This window comes from Aptenodytes forsteri, unplaced genomic scaffold, assembly GCF_000699145.1.
Source record: "Aptenodytes forsteri isolate BGI_AS27 unplaced genomic scaffold, ASM69914v1 Scaffold192, whole genome shotgun sequence".
Taxonomy (NCBI): Eukaryota; Metazoa; Chordata; class Aves; order Sphenisciformes; family Spheniscidae; genus Aptenodytes; species Aptenodytes forsteri.
This window is the reverse complement of record NW_008794891.1, coordinates 980,661-996,205: the sequence shown is the minus strand read 5'-3', so window position 1 is coordinate 996,205 and position 15,545 is coordinate 980,661. Positions and strand designations below refer to the sequence as shown.

The 15,545-nt window shown below is 39.5% G+C and overlaps 1 protein-coding gene across 1 annotated transcript in view; it reads right to left on the bottom strand.

The window, feature by feature from the left end:
• Nucleotides 1-15,545, bottom strand: part of DTNB (dystrobrevin beta) — a 200,928-nt gene that overhangs the window by 148,424 nt on the left and 36,959 nt on the right. Inside the window, exons 9-10 of the mRNA XM_019470972.1 lie at nucleotides 13,007-13,025; nucleotides 9,876-9,993 (exon numbers count right to left, since the gene is read on the bottom strand). Of these exons, the coding sequence (XP_019326517.1) occupies nucleotides 9,876-9,993; nucleotides 13,007-13,025 (137 nt within the window). The remainder of the gene's footprint in view (nucleotides 1-9,875; nucleotides 9,994-13,006; nucleotides 13,026-15,545) is intronic.

The following is a 15,545-nucleotide window of genomic DNA, read 5'->3' as shown; positions in this document are numbered from 1 at the left end:
ATTAATATGGATTTAAGTAGGAGGCAAGGTCACCCAGGACAGGAGTTACACATATAGTTACAGTTAATATAAATTAGTAACTAGCAATTACTAACAATTACTAATATTTACTAACAATGAAATAAACAATTAGTAATTAGTAAACCAGTGAGAATCTTCAACTCTGGGCCTCTTGGCTTTAGCAATATAAAACAGGCAATAAAGGCTTTTCTGAGCAGAGAACCTACGCGTGAGGAAGTTGCTCCCTCTGTGGATTTACATGGTTTGTAGTAGATTGGGATGCATTTTGAGTATAAAGTAAAATACTAATATCAAATGGAAAATAACGAAAAAAGTGAAAAATTCCTTTTAAATTACAAAAGAAGGATGAGCTGGATGCCTGTGAGAATATATTAGGATAGCTCGTTCTTAACTGAAGATTTATTATCCTCCTTCAAATACCTTACAACTCAAAGTCAATGCTAACTGAGAACTCTAAAAACCATGAATGAAGGCTGCCTCTGAATTCGTGATGAATGTAGTCTTGGGAAAAAAAGAATTACTCTTGATCATATTCTTCCCTGGCGTACATGTCAGAGAAGATTCAAGTGATAGCTATGGTCAAATTCCAGTCACATGCCTCCATCAGCATCTAACACTGCTTTACAACGCGTACTCTGGCCTGGTTACCATATTAAGACCATACTGTTTCACAAATTAAACCAATTATTCAATATGTTGCAGCCTAATTCCTTTCAGACTCTGGAATTTTTATTCAACAGCCCACAGATCCAACCCATGAAGCAGCAGAATGCATGAAGGCCATGGAGAGCGAGCCATCTAACAACCTTCAGATACCAGGTGAAATGGGCAATTGATCTTCCCAATATATTACCTTTGGCTTTTGCAGACAGAAAGTCTTGGCCCTATCAAAGTACCGCTGCACAAATCTTGTGCGGGGTATAAGATTCTTATCTCCTCTCACCACGAAGGGCTTCGGGAGGAAGGATGTCAAGATAATTAACTGCTTCAGGTGAGTCTCCTACAGGGAGCTCTGTAAAACAGCGTGTTCAGAAGCACTTCAGCTTACTAATTCACTAAATAGTAAGTGCTAAAAAGACTTACTGATGGTAAGCTGATGGGTTTCTTTTTTCAATTTTTTTTTTTTAACATGTTGAGAAAACCTGGTAGATTGCAATCAATGGATGATCCTTGCAAACAGTGTTGAAGGGCATGGCACTCCCACTACGAAAGGTTCTACGGATGATCATCAGCCTTTAATTATTTTGAAATCCTATGAAAAACACAATCCAATCTTTATATTACTTCTAACTAAGTCCACAGTAAAATTTAAATTATGCACACAGATGTGATAATACCAAAAGTAAAATTCCAGTTTTCCTAAACAAATTCTTCTACATGTTGAAAATTTCCACATTTATTTCTCTCTCAATTTATTCATCACTTCTCATTTTAGAATATTTCCTACTTTACTCTTTACCCTGTTCATCGTCTGGTTTCTGCACAGACCATCTATTCTCTGTGTGCCTTTTCTGTGACCTCCTCTTTGTGTTATTTTTAGGCTATTTTAAAGGGTTTTTTCCATTGTGGTAACAAACACTATATCCTGTTGTGCTACCCCACCATTTATTTTGTCAAACAAATGCAGTGCTGTCTAGAATGCTGTATAATCGAGCCGCTACTGCAGCTTCACTTTCTGAAAATGATAAGGGAAAGATAATTTCCATTGATCCCAACTTTTCGATAATGCTTCCCAGTGAAAAGAGCACAGCATGCTGAATGAGCACGCTACTTCACAGGCGAGTATACCTCTTACGGGTATCTTGTTTCCTTGAGAAACAGCTATTTTTTCTTTCAATTAGCTGAGTTCCACTTTAGAAATTTCTAATAGAAAAATCACCTATCATTGTTGCTAATCTTGACCTCCTGCCTGTTTGATATCCTCTGCAAGCACCTCTGCACTCTGCAAAGATGGGATACTCTCCCCTTCAAAAAAGCAGAAAACACAAACAGAAAGCCCCAGAGCAACACAATCCTCTCATCCACAACCACCGCAAACCCACAAATAACACAATCCCCTTCCCCATCACTGACATTACCACTGCAAACCTCCCCAGATAACACCATCCACTTGCCCATCACTAGCCCTACGGTATTTTTGCCATCATCTTCCTCCCCAGCTGTACATCTTGTTTCTTCTTGACTTTAACCTGTAAACAGCTGGGGGCAAACTATGTTTTAACTTCTATCACAACAGGACCTCAGTCAGTTTGGAACTTGGATGTACTACTGCAAAATCCCCAGTATTAATAAATTTCAACTCCAAATAAGTAGTTAAAAGTAATAAAGAATTTCAGACTTTGAAAAATGTTTCACACATCCTAGAGTCCAATTTGTGGTCTTATTCATCTTCAGGTTTAGATGGGAAATGAGTCTGGTGTGCCTTTATTTTCCAAGGCTTTCAACCACTTAACATTTCCTTCTGCTACAGAAGCGTAACTGTAGAAACCAGCCAACAACACGCTGCTCTACCTTCAGCTTCATCCACACGCTCTCCTGGGAACAGCTAGCAGGCAATCCATTTTGTTTTACTTCCTAAATGGGCACGGTACATGACTCAGCGGGACTTGCACTGCTGCGGCCATTATATCAGTCTGGTGGTAAGCATGGTTGACGATCCAAAAAGTCAGGCACATAAATGTAATACGTGCTTTTTATCTGGACACAACGTTTCAGCAACCCTCCTGGACCCAGGTATTCACGTTTTTGGTTTTCCTCCAAACTGTTAAGTCATATAGCAATCTTCTTTCCCCTTTTACTGATCGTCTAATTGCCAAGGCATTCATGAAAGGTTTCTTCTCCGCCTTATTCCAAAAGGTTCACGAGATGCAGGTGTCAGTTTGGCTCCAGCAATATGCCAGTCGTGCTTTGCAGTTTTGAGTGCATTAGCAAGGAACAACTGCAGCGCTTTCTCTTGCAGAATTCCTGCTTTTCAGCACAAATCCTTTTGAATTTTATAGCCTTTCTGAGATTCCTTCTTCAGCAAACTCCCTCAGCCTTTTACACATCTAGATCTGTCAGTGGAAGATACTTACCTTTTTCCCAAGTCTATCAATAAATATTCAAAAGAAACAGTTTCTGCTTCGTTTTCATCATGCACAGAGTAACTAAACTTTTGCCACCAGTTACTGTAAGGGCTTAAGGAATCAACGAAGCTTCTACGTAGTTACAACTCCGTATGTGGTTACTAGACATCCCAGTGGATCCCCTTCCTTTTGAGCTGGTTATTTGAGATTTACATGTTTGGGTTTCCTGTCCTCTGAAACACCTATGAAGTTCAGAGTCAGAGGCGGACTACTGAATTATGCATGAATCCAGATATTCCAGAACTGTTTCTATAACACCACTTCCACCACCACTTTCTAGATGATACATTTTAATAAATTTTTCAACTGAACAAGAAATTGAGGTCTGAACAGATCAGGTGAATATTATAAAAGTCGTCTTTCTCCAGGCACAGCACTGGCTGGTATGCAGGCTTTCTGCAGTGGTAAGCTGCAAAACTGCATTCCTCAGCGGTGCTATCTAAGTTCATAAGTAGCAGCAGTCAAACACAGTTTTCATGATCCAAAACAGCGTCTACCTACCAGCAAGCACATCTGGCTTCTCCAGGTTCCAGAGAAAGCTCAAAAAAAAAAAAAAAGTAAAATAAATACTTCTGAGGGGCTGGAATGTTTGTTCTCTTTTGTAACATAAAAAGTTGAAGGAGATCCTGCTCCGCACTGTACTCTCTTCAGGTGATGTGACATTCCACTTGTATAGGCAGGAGGTAAGGTTAAAATACCTTTCCTATTAACCATTGAATCACTCTCCCTGTGGCACTCATCCTCAGTTAGAATCAAACGCAAACCAAACACTCGGGGTTTGGTCATTTCGGTAAATGTATCATTGATACATCAGTCAAGGACTGTCCTGGATTCTACATTTTTATTTAATAATCAATCATGTTTCTATCCAACTTAGTTATAAATAAAGCATGAACAAAACATAACTTATGTAGTGATGCCTGCATAAGTGTGCAACTAGTCTATAAATAAAAGTCATTTTAAGTACTAGGAACAACTATTCAACTAATTTTTCCCAGAGACCCAGAAGGCAGATGTCAGCACGTAGCTGCCCTGCGCGGGCTCTGGCTCTGCTCGACCAGCCAGACGTGCACACTGCTCGCAGCTGGAAACACTGCTCTGCAGCTGCTTTCTGACAGCGGGGATTCAGCTGACTGTCCCGGGAGATTAGGAAAATACTACGAAGGGACCTCCCACAAAAACAGGGCAAGTGCCGAGCGTGTACGTTCTTAACCAAGTTTAGACAAAGCTGAGTTGCGCCTGCATCCGGACAAGCGCTGCCTTTGGAGTTGCCTAGATCGACACAAACAAACATGGCTGAGGTATGTGCATCAAATGCAAATGCACTGACCACTTTCTGCTGGGAAAACTAGTATGTTTTTGACAGATGCCACTGAAAAACTGTCTTACATGTGCAAAAGACGAGAGAAATTACCAGTAAAATGCAACTGTGATGTTCCATGTGTTTGAAAACCTGTTGTATTTGTATCGTGTATTGCCAGATCCTTTTCATTTCAGAATAGTTTATAGATCCAAAAGTTGTCTTTCTACCTTTTTCTAATTGTCTATTTATAAATCACATCCACCTCTACCAAAAGGGTCTAGTAAACACTTGTTACAATGGGCTTAGGAATTTGTAGGCAATAAAAACTGAATTGAAACTTGGTTGGCAAGAACACTTGTTTGGAAATTGAGATTTATAAGTTATCTGTTTCTCTCTCTCTCTCTCTCTTCCCTCTGCCCCCTCCAATATCTGCCTCATTTTACTGGTATTACTTGTAATATCATAATTGTAAACTACACAGGGTGTAAACACAAAGTAAGGCAGCATATCCACCCTTCTTCTATACTGAAAATGGGTAAGCAAGCAAAAAAATTTTCAGTCAGTGCACAGAGAACTTTCCCTCTTCTCCCAGCAGAGGAATTGTGCTAAGCAGCCAAGTGGATTAAGTAGAAAGAAGCCAATACAGTAAGTGAAGCGAGTATAATACCTGCACAGAAACGGTATTGCAAGAAGGAAGCTAAAGCACCCATATCTGCCTCCAGCTCTCAGCAGAGAAGGTACACTGTCACCCCAGATGTCCAGGCCTGTATCTGTGCGCGAGGGCAGCGTGCCCTCTGCTGGAAAACGCTGAGTTATAAAAGGAGGTTTTTTCACGTCATTTGAAAACAGGAGCCCATGTGATGGTGGAAGTCCACACACAGACAGCAACGTGACAGGGATGCAGAGCACACTAACGCCGCGCTCCCTTTCGGCTTGTTTCTGGGGGACTGAACAAAAACATGTTCAAAAATTTTTTAATAACTTTAAGGTAGTCTAAATGAGAAATGAAATGAACCAGAAATAAGAGAGGTAATTCTGAGAGCAAAATCTTATTAACAGCTACTTACAGTATTGCTAGACTAACTCGGTAGATAAAAGGGTCTGTCTTCTGTTTTAGATTCGATTAGTACCCAGTATAATGACTTCCCAACGGAAGCCATGGATATTATCACTATAGAAACAACTAAACATTTGTTTGGTTTGTTGATACATATTCCAAAGCCACCATGTTAAGGGTGGTTATAAATAACAAACGTTCCATTATTTATAGCAGGAAGAGCGTTCTAACTCAACTACGGTTGATAATAAGCCACTAAAACTTATACCCTGGGGTACAAGGCCTTAGGGTAACTTGGCTATTTTAACATTTTACCTGGAATTTATGGATGACAGAGACTGCTTAAGTTTGGCAGACTAAACAAAAAAATAAACAAACAGAATGAACAATGACTAATCTACACGCTTTCAAAATGAACAATTTGATTTTCAGTTCTGCTGCGCATACATAACTAAATGAATCAGTGTTTAAAGCTATTTAATAAAAACCAAAATTGAAATAGCCCAGAAGGGAAAATTTGGAAAGTGTTTGAAGGTTGTTTTTTTTCCTCCAAACGGGCCCCAACAAGCAGTGTGTTCATACAGCAATACCTCCCTTTCAAAAAAAAAGGTTTCTACCTGAACTTACACACATATATATTTTATAATAATATATATTACATATATAATTATAAAAAACCACGATACTATGTGATTTATAGTATCAAAAAATTATCAAAGGCACTTCAGAATTTCAGGAAAAAGAACCTTATGAAAATACTTATTAATAATGCTTATTCTGGGTCTTAGGGCTCTGAAGCTCTGAAAATACACCACCCAAGACTGAACTAGATCTGGCTGACTTGAAAACCCAGGAAAAAGAAATTTTTCTTTTTATTGTATCAGAGAACCAGCTAATCTCTGCAGATCTGGACAGCAGGAGTCTTTGGGTCTTCACTCAAGAAATTATTGTTGAGTAAACACGTAAGTAGGTCATGCTATTTCAGCTGAGGCTGCGCCAGTGCTGAGCAGAACGAAAGAGTTGCGATGCGCATTTTGCACTCACGTCTTCCTTTCTACATACCAATATAGTGTTTTCACAACGGTTTGTCATTGCTGATGCTGTTCAGTTCGTAAGCAACCATATTCATAGAATCATAGAATGGTTTGGGTTGGAAGGGACCTCTAGAGGTCATCTAGTCCAACCCCCCTGCCATGGGCAGGGACATCTGCAACTAGAGCAGGTTGCTCAGAGCCCCGTCCAACCTGCCTGGAATGTAGAACGAAAGAGTTGCGATGCGCATTTTGCACTCACGTCTTCCTTTCTACATACCAATATAGTGTTTTCACAACGGTTTGTCATTGCTGATGCTGTTCAGTTCGTAAGCAACCATATTCATAGAATCATAGAATGGTTTGGGTTGGAAGGGACCTCTAGAGGTCATCTAGTCCAACCCCCCTGCCATGGGCAGGGACATCTGCAACTAGAGCAGGTTGCTCAGAGCCCCGTCCAACCTGACCTGGAATGTTTCCAGGGATGGGGCATCCACCACCTCTCTGGGCAACCTGGGCCAGTGCTTCACCACCCTCCGCGTAAAAAATGTCTTCCTTCTATCTAGTCTAAATCTACCCCCCTTTAGTTTAAAGCCATTCCCCAAACCGTCCTCTGCAGCACTGCTCCCTGGCCATGTATCCTTCATGAAACTTTGCGGCTGCTTAGTCCCACCTGAGAACTTTGCAATTTTCTGTACTGAACTGCATCTTTTTTGAAAATGTAAGTGATCCAGAATAGACACCTTCAAATTCATTCCCTTTGCTGGATGTTCTTCATCTTTTTATCAGGTTCAGCTTTGCCCCTTTACCAGCAGTACGAGTCACCCGGCTAGGGAAGGCAGAAGTGTCCTACTGAGGACTGACATGAAAAAGACACTCCAGATTCCCTGACCTCACCAACTGACGGATTTCCTTGTCTGTCATTTACCTAGCAGTACTATAGTCCAAATCCCAAACTAAGATACAGTTTTTAAAATTATGACTAATTTTCAATTTTCAGAAAATTAACACACAAGACTTGCAAAAGTTAAAAAAAAGAGTAAAAGAAAAAACGTAAGAGACCTCTCTCTCAAAAGATCCCTCTTCCATGCTCAGTTTATAGGCAACAACTCAGTCTGTAGTAGTATTTTATATATCCCTGAATTTTTTAGTCCATTTAAAACACTTTGTTGCTTAAAAAACCCAGCAAATGGTTAAAAAGGCTCAGAAATAAGTTTCTAGAGCAAGAGCCAGAAATATTACTTTAGACTACAGGAATATAAATGCTCCTTATGATCCCCTTACTGTTTACTAAAGTCCCTCAGATTTCTCCATTTTTGTCCTTGATTTCCATCTTTTGTCTTTGCTTCACCTTTAGACAACCTTTAGCCTCTTAATTTCATCTTTCTTTGGTTTGGATTCTGACTATGCTGAACAAGAAATGTAAATATCTCCTTCACTCTTCATGCCTTTTATTCTTTTGGCTCATGTCCTGGCATAACTCCATAGTTGTACTATACACACCTCCTACAAACATAACAGATTTACATAAGCACACCTTTTAAAAGCGTTCCTTCCATTTCACCTACTGCTGCAATTGCTTACTAGTATGAGTTACATCTTGTTTCTGTATAAGACAGACAAATTTGCTGCTACTAAAATTCCTTCTACAGACTTCTGGACCAGTTGTTTTTATGTATCAATGTTTTCATTAGTAAGATATTAAAATCTCTTTCAAGGTTCCCAAATATCATTATTTTCCTTCATACATTCTTCCCTTTTGTTCCATAAAAACTCTTTTTCCCAATACTGCTTCCAGTAATCTTCTGCTTCCAGTCTGTGCTTTGTTTAGTGTTGCTTCTGTATGTGCAATTCCCTCTTATTCTTCTGCATGAAGAGTACGGAAGGAAGCAGTTCCAGAGCCACTACCTGGTCCTGATGGCAGATAATCTGAATTCTTCATCTCCAAAGCAAGGTGGCTGCACCTGGGTTGTCTAAGCAGGCATGGCTCCTCGCCTGTGTCAACTCCTAAACTTCACCTTAGGAGCTTCCTAAACCTCACCTTAGGAGCTTCCTAAACTTCACCTTAGGAGCTGCTTGGGAGAGTGCTGTTTGGTCCACGCTAAAGCTAGGGGTTGTTCTGACAGTCCTGCAGTTCAGATCATGCAACAACCTGCACTGTTTCATTTGCCAGAAGAGTGACAGTCTGAATATCCTCCTTTTGCATTTGTATAACGTCCCACTCCTCCAATTCACATTATATCTTAAAATCAACTTCTTCTGTACAGCCTAGTAAGAATCAAATGCCTCAAAAGTTAACACTGAAACAAGATGGGATGACAGATTCGCAGATCCTAGTACCAGAATGGGGCACAGTCCGTCTAACCTGACTCGCTGCAAACACAGGTCAGAGACTTCAGAAGGAAACATCTACATTAGAGTTAGAGCTACTATTTAGATATGTCTTTGTATTAAAAAATGCAGACTGCATTTATATATACTTAAGGGGATAATAATCTACTGGTAGCTCAGATTAAACATTCCAGAAGTTTATTACCCACATAGTTAAAAAAAGGACAATATTTAACTCCGAATTTTCCTATCTTCGCCTTCCAACTACTGAATGGTATTAAGCCCCAATTTTCTAAATTAAACAGTAATACTATAATGACTCTTCCTCATGAAGGTAATTACTAATTATAATCCAATCATCATTTGAACTTCTCTTTGAATAAGTAAAAGGTTGGGCTTAATCTTTTGCCATAAAATAGGTTTTTATATCTAAAATTGCCTATTATTTCTTGAGATGTGATTATCATATAGTCATCCAACTGAATGTTATTTCTCATATAATTTCTTTGAGGCTTTTGAGTTAAGAGTTTTCAATGCATATATTTACAATTGTCAGGACAATGACAATACTAAATTTTTCTCTTAAAGAAATACTATCTTTAAAGATGCCACTTGGATAAAGTTCCTTTCTAAGCACAGCATTCATGCTAACCCCTTTACCTTTCTGGGGAGGAAAGGTATTGCAACCTTTCAGTCTTTTTAAGCTAAAAGAGAGGAGAAAATAAGAAAAGTAGGACTGATGTGAAGAGGGGAAGAAAACGTGTTAAGGCCTTGAGAAGGACTGTGCTGCCTTGTGTGCTTTAAAGAGCACTGAATACAATGACAATCACCTGTAAATTAATAATGTTACTTGTAATAAAAACAGTACAGTTCACCTATTTATATGCTTTTGCTATTTGAAAACCTTTAAAAGTCCTACTGTGCAGTTCTACTATAAAAAACTTTAATTTTCCGAATAAATTAGTACAGAGGTGGTTGTTTCAGCATGACAAACAAAGGTGAGTTACCCAAGAGGAATGCTCCTTCATCTGATGCTGGTTGCTATGAGGACCATTTGCATGGCCACGCCAAAAACAGTTTTGACAGAGCTGGTAGTTGTGGCACTGCTGGCATCGGTACCGGAAAGGGGGGGGGGGGGAGAAAAAGAAAAGAAAAGTAATAAGTGAACTTTAGGAATACCTCGACCATCAAATTTCATTGGAGCTTCCAAAACCCACCCCCAGGTTCTTAACCACTAAACCAACTTGTTATTCTGGGCAGGTCATGGATTTTGAGTGCAGAGCAGGTCATTTCGGTAAGATTAACCACAAATTTAAGTTGATGATAACATAGCAGTTCCATCTGACAAGTTCAATTTTTCTTCTTCACATTTCTCCCTCCTCGGATACACTCAGACCCAGAAGTCTCCATGACAGTCCAACAACACTGAGAATACATATGAGCGGACAGGGAAAGCAGAAAGGCTATATTCACAAAGGTTAATTCCTGCCCAAGGAGATCTCTTTGCCCTAGAGTCAGCTGAGGGAGCTGTTCACAGAAGAGGCAAATTCAGACCACCGCGATGGGCTTCTGCTCTGAATCACCTCTCACCGAAGAACTTCCCTCGCGCTTCCCCAACTGCGAGCTGCCTCTTGTACCTCTACAGCTTAAACTGAAGAAATCCCCAACGTACCTCTAAATCTTAACATCTCGAGAACTGGAAAATTAAATTAGGTATGACATGCAGAGTCACCATCAGAAGCAGGCTAAATAAATAAATAAATAAATGCTTCTTCCCTGTTCTACCCATGAACAAACAATCACAGACTTGCTCCATTTAAGAGATAAGTCTTCAGAACAAACAAAAGAGGAATGTGAGAATGAGGTAAAGGAGATATCTTACTACCTCAAATGCATCTTAAAAGGTGAGGCACAGGAAATAGAATGGAAGGATGAAGGTGAAGGTGAATTACAGGAGCAAATAGTTTAGCATTGCTGTGGGTCTAGAGCATAAGTAATTACAGACAGGTATAAATAACCGTGCTATGGAAAAGACCACAGGAAAAAAAAGCAGCTCACTGGCCAGTCAGCTGAAACTCTTAGATATGTCTATTATAAACTACTGAAAGATGTAAGAGAAATAACTAGAAAGAGTCTGAAGTTTTGATCTATGATAAAAATGATGATTTAGATGTTCTGAGATGGTGCAATACTGCACAGGGCAATAAAAATGTAGAGAGATGTAGCTTCTATGGGAAGGTTTGGCCAGTTAAACAGTGCAGAAGCACCTGATACCTCAAGAGTGGATGCATATGCCAAAACTGTTGAAAACCCATGGGTAACAATTAAAGCAAAGAACTTGAGCATTGACCTGGTCAGGAATGCCATGGATAATTAAGCCAAGACGACCAGGTGGATGACGCTTTATTGCAGCACGTAGCAACACTGTATAAAGCAAAGGACCCGATTCTGGTAGGTGATTTCAATACACAAATGCCCGGTGGGAATGGACTGCAGAGGAACTGGTGACTTTTTTTTTAATAGAAAAGGTAGAGAAAGCAATGAAAAGAAAGACTTCTAGATTCGTATCAAACAGTAGAAAAGAACTGGTTGAAAAAAGATGACAACAAGTGACCTTAAGTCAACATGCCAACAGAGTAATTTTGTGAAATTTAGGAAGCAGAGGAGAGAGAACATGACTTCAACGCAGCACATTTCAGTAAACTCATGAGAATTAGCAGGTAAGCTACAAGAAGAAACAATTCAACAGGAAAACTGAGTTAGAAGAACTGTCAGTTCCTTAAAGAAATGATGCTAAAGAAACAAGCATAAACTATCTCAGTGCAGAGAAAAAAGCAGACTGTAGTAAAAAACCAATGTGGCTAAAATTAAGAGCTCCTCAATTACCTAAAATTCAAAAGGAAGCCTACAGAAGAAAAACTGAGGCAAATTATTAGTGAGGGTTAAAAGAATAACTCAAATATTCAGAGACAAAGTCAGAAAAACAGAACAAGAGAAAACTAGCAGGGGATTTAAAAGGGATATTACAAGAATTGTAATTATGTTCCATAAAAGGGTGTCAAATTATACCTATGTAACTACTGACTTCTCACGTTATTTTAACTTGTAGAATACATACTGGAACAAATAATAAAGCAAAGTACTGTAAGCACCTGAAGAACAACAGAGAAATGAGCCATGGACAACATTTGCCAAATCAACCTAATGTCTTTCCATGACAGAGTAATTGACCTTGAAAATAGGAAACAGGCATCAAATGCCATCAATTTTTCATTTTACTTCTGTAATTCTTACAAAATTGGTCTCCCATGATATTCTCATGACAGGAGGAAATACACAATAGATGAAAGGACTGTAACTTGGATGTGAATCTCATTGGAAAAAGACCAGAGAGCAGTTAATTGTCAAAATGGAAAGATCTAATAAGCAAAGGGCTTTATTCCAGGTCACGCACTGATCAATATTTTTCATAAACATATTGAACGATCATCAAAAATGTCCGATTTGGGGCATCACATGTCAAGGAAGATGTGGGTTAATTATATGTACAGGAGAAAGCAACAGAATTGTCTGAGCGATATCTAGTAGACATCTTCGCTAGGAATAGACTGTGAGAAGGTATCATCAAACGAGGTACTTACAAAAGTAGCAATACATTCTCCAGAGCCAGTGGCCAAAAACCAGCTACTTAAGGGTTTACACTGCAATAAGAAAAAACTCATGCTAGAACATTAGGAAAAAACTTTCTCACCCTAAGAATATTTAAACAGTGATCTCACCCCAGCTTCAAGTCCAAGGAGGTGTTGAAACTTTTTGACAGAGGATTTTAAGAAGCAGCGAGGCAAATCCTTCAAGAATGTTTACATACATTCAAGTGTGCCTTTGCAAAGGGAGATGGATGAAGTCACAGGTTCCCCAAGCTTTTTCTTTTTTTGCACACACATCACCACCACCCCCACTCTCCCACAATATCCTTTCTGCTTGCGGCAGGGCTGCTGTCTCCTCTCCTGCTAAGCTACAGCATTAGGTCACTACCTTAATGAAAGCCAATATACTGGTATCAGCTGATGACAGCATGTTCTGTCTACCTCTGCGTACCACTTGATCTTGTCTCTTCTTCCCCACCTTTTCAAAAATACCTCTTATCTTCTCTGACTCTATGCATTTAGAAGAGATTACTGTTGATGAAAAGGGGACAAAAGTGCTACAGAGTCCTGAACCAAATAATAAAAAACTTGAAATTGATATGCTTGATTTAGGAAAGCAATAACAACATTCTGATAAAATAAAACATGAGGCAAAATAATAATGGCGACAGCACTGAATGTACTGCAAAAAGCATGCTTTAAAAATGATTGGTAAAGAGAAGAATGGAACAATCAGTATCAGAGATTAATAGATCATGGGCAAGGTATCTGGCCATCAAGATAGAAACCAAAGAGGTGCACTTTTTGGTTTGTTTGTGGGGTTTTTCTTGTTTGGTTTGGGGTTTTTTTGTGCCTTTTTTTTTTTTCTTTTTCTGAAAGTGACAAAGTTTAGCTATGGATGGGAAACAAATAAATGAAGTGGAAGAGCATGCTTCCTCCCAGTACCAAGCTGCTGCCTTCCCCTTCCTGGCTTACTGGCAGGTGGTATGTCATGATCAAAATGTAGATATTACTCTTTTCCCATTTCTTTTTCATTTCTGAATGCCATAAAATATGGTGTTGCAAACTTTATTTCTCTTCTCTCCTGTTCAGACCACTTTCCATGCTCCCATCTGCATAAATCCAACTGGATTGAAGTTGCCGTGAAGCAGTCAACTGAAAATGTTTTTCACATCATTGACATGCCCAACTCCAAGTCACCCTTGAACCACCATGACCTCTCCTGCCTATGGACTGTAAGAGTTCACCTCATGTCCCGATCCATTTTTCCTCTCTCCTTCCTACTCCTCCTTTCCTGCCTCTGAAATACTTGTTCTAATCAAAATGCTCAGGCTTCATTTTCTCTGCCTCAATGATCTGAACTTTTTTTGTTGTTGACACCTTCTCTTTTGAAGGTGTCCCGTTACCCAAAGCTCTCTGCCACATATGGGAGTGGGAGTTTTAAGCTTCTTTCCACCTTTCATTGCATCCAAGTCTTCCGTCATTCCCTTTTCTGGCTGCCAGTACTCCAGACTCTGGGTCTTCCTACTGGGTCTTTTCTTGAGAGACAACCTGCTCCTTCCTTCCTTCAATCCTGCCAGCAGACCAGTTCCCTATGGAAGGTGCAGGAAGGGCAGGAGAGGGAAGCAGCTAGAGAGATTGGACCATGAACCCAATTCTCATGTCTGGCTTTTCCTCCTTTTTCTGACTCCCAATCATATATCTGTATTCAGCAAGTTTCTGCTTTCCCTTCTTTTTTTCAACTGATACAGTCAGTGACTGTCACTGTATTTCAATTCCCTCCCAAGTGTTCTGCCCCTGTGGGTCACGTCCTTCTACTTCCCATCCCATCTGACCCACCCCAGCATCACTAACTGCTCAGGCTCCCGCACTACAGAGTATCCTCGAAAGAAATCTCGTCACAAAACTAACCTCACCCATCAAAGCTTGGAAATTCTTCCAAATGAAAACTGGAAGAATGTGATGTGTCCTTTCTCCTCTTCCTCTCTCCTCTATCACACAGATACTTCTCATTTGCTTTCTTCTACAACCCCCTAATTTATTCAAAGATCTTGTGCCATCTTGTGATTTACCTCAGACTCCTCATAGCCCATTCCTTCTTTATTATTACTTTCTTTGGCCTGTTCTCCTTGCTTGCCAACATAAAAATATACACATGATTACTGAATGCACGCTTACTGTCTGTTGTCCCTCTCCTTCAGTTCTGATCTTAAGAAATCCCTCTGCCTCTCTCATTTCCACAGAAGCCGTTCTGGTCAAAATCCCTTATTACCGTTTCCCACCAAAATGTAGGTATCATTACTCCACCACCAATTTTTGAGTTGCAAACCCCAAATCCGATATTCCTCCTTGTCTTGAAATCTCCATATACTGCCCTGGCTCTGTGTATTCATATTTTACTTTATATTTTTGACTGCTGATGCCAAAACCCAGTATTTGCTCTGTCTGAAGAATGCCCTTCCCCTGGTGACATTTGAATAGGGCTTCCAAAATATGATAGTAATACCATAGATTGCTAAAACGAAATAATGAAGAAGAGTTTTAGAGGAAAATTGTGGATCCATATTTTGGATCAACATGTTGTTTCAAAGTACCCTAATTTTAAAGGTACATGGGAGAGGTAAGAGAGATGCAGGACTGAATGACCAGAGACTGGTCTGGAACTGAGAAGCATATCCACGCTGTCTGCTTACACGTGACAGAGTATTTCCATAGGAAGAGTGGTATCAATAACAAAATGTAGATAGAAATAAGTAGGGGAAAAGAACAGAATCTTTATTAAATTGTGTAGCAGAAATTCCCAAAGATATTAAAAAACTAGCAGCTAAAGAAAAATGAAAATATGACAGCTGCAAAATGCAAGAAAAGAAATCAAAGAGGAGATAATAAAAGTAGAAAGCTAAAGCATGATGATTGTTCTTCAACATAAAAAGGTTTCAAGGAAGACCTGGGAAAAAAAACACTGTTCAAAACTCTGGCTAAGACAGAATTAATGTTGGAGGAGAAATGCTTTGAAGAACTTGCCATGAC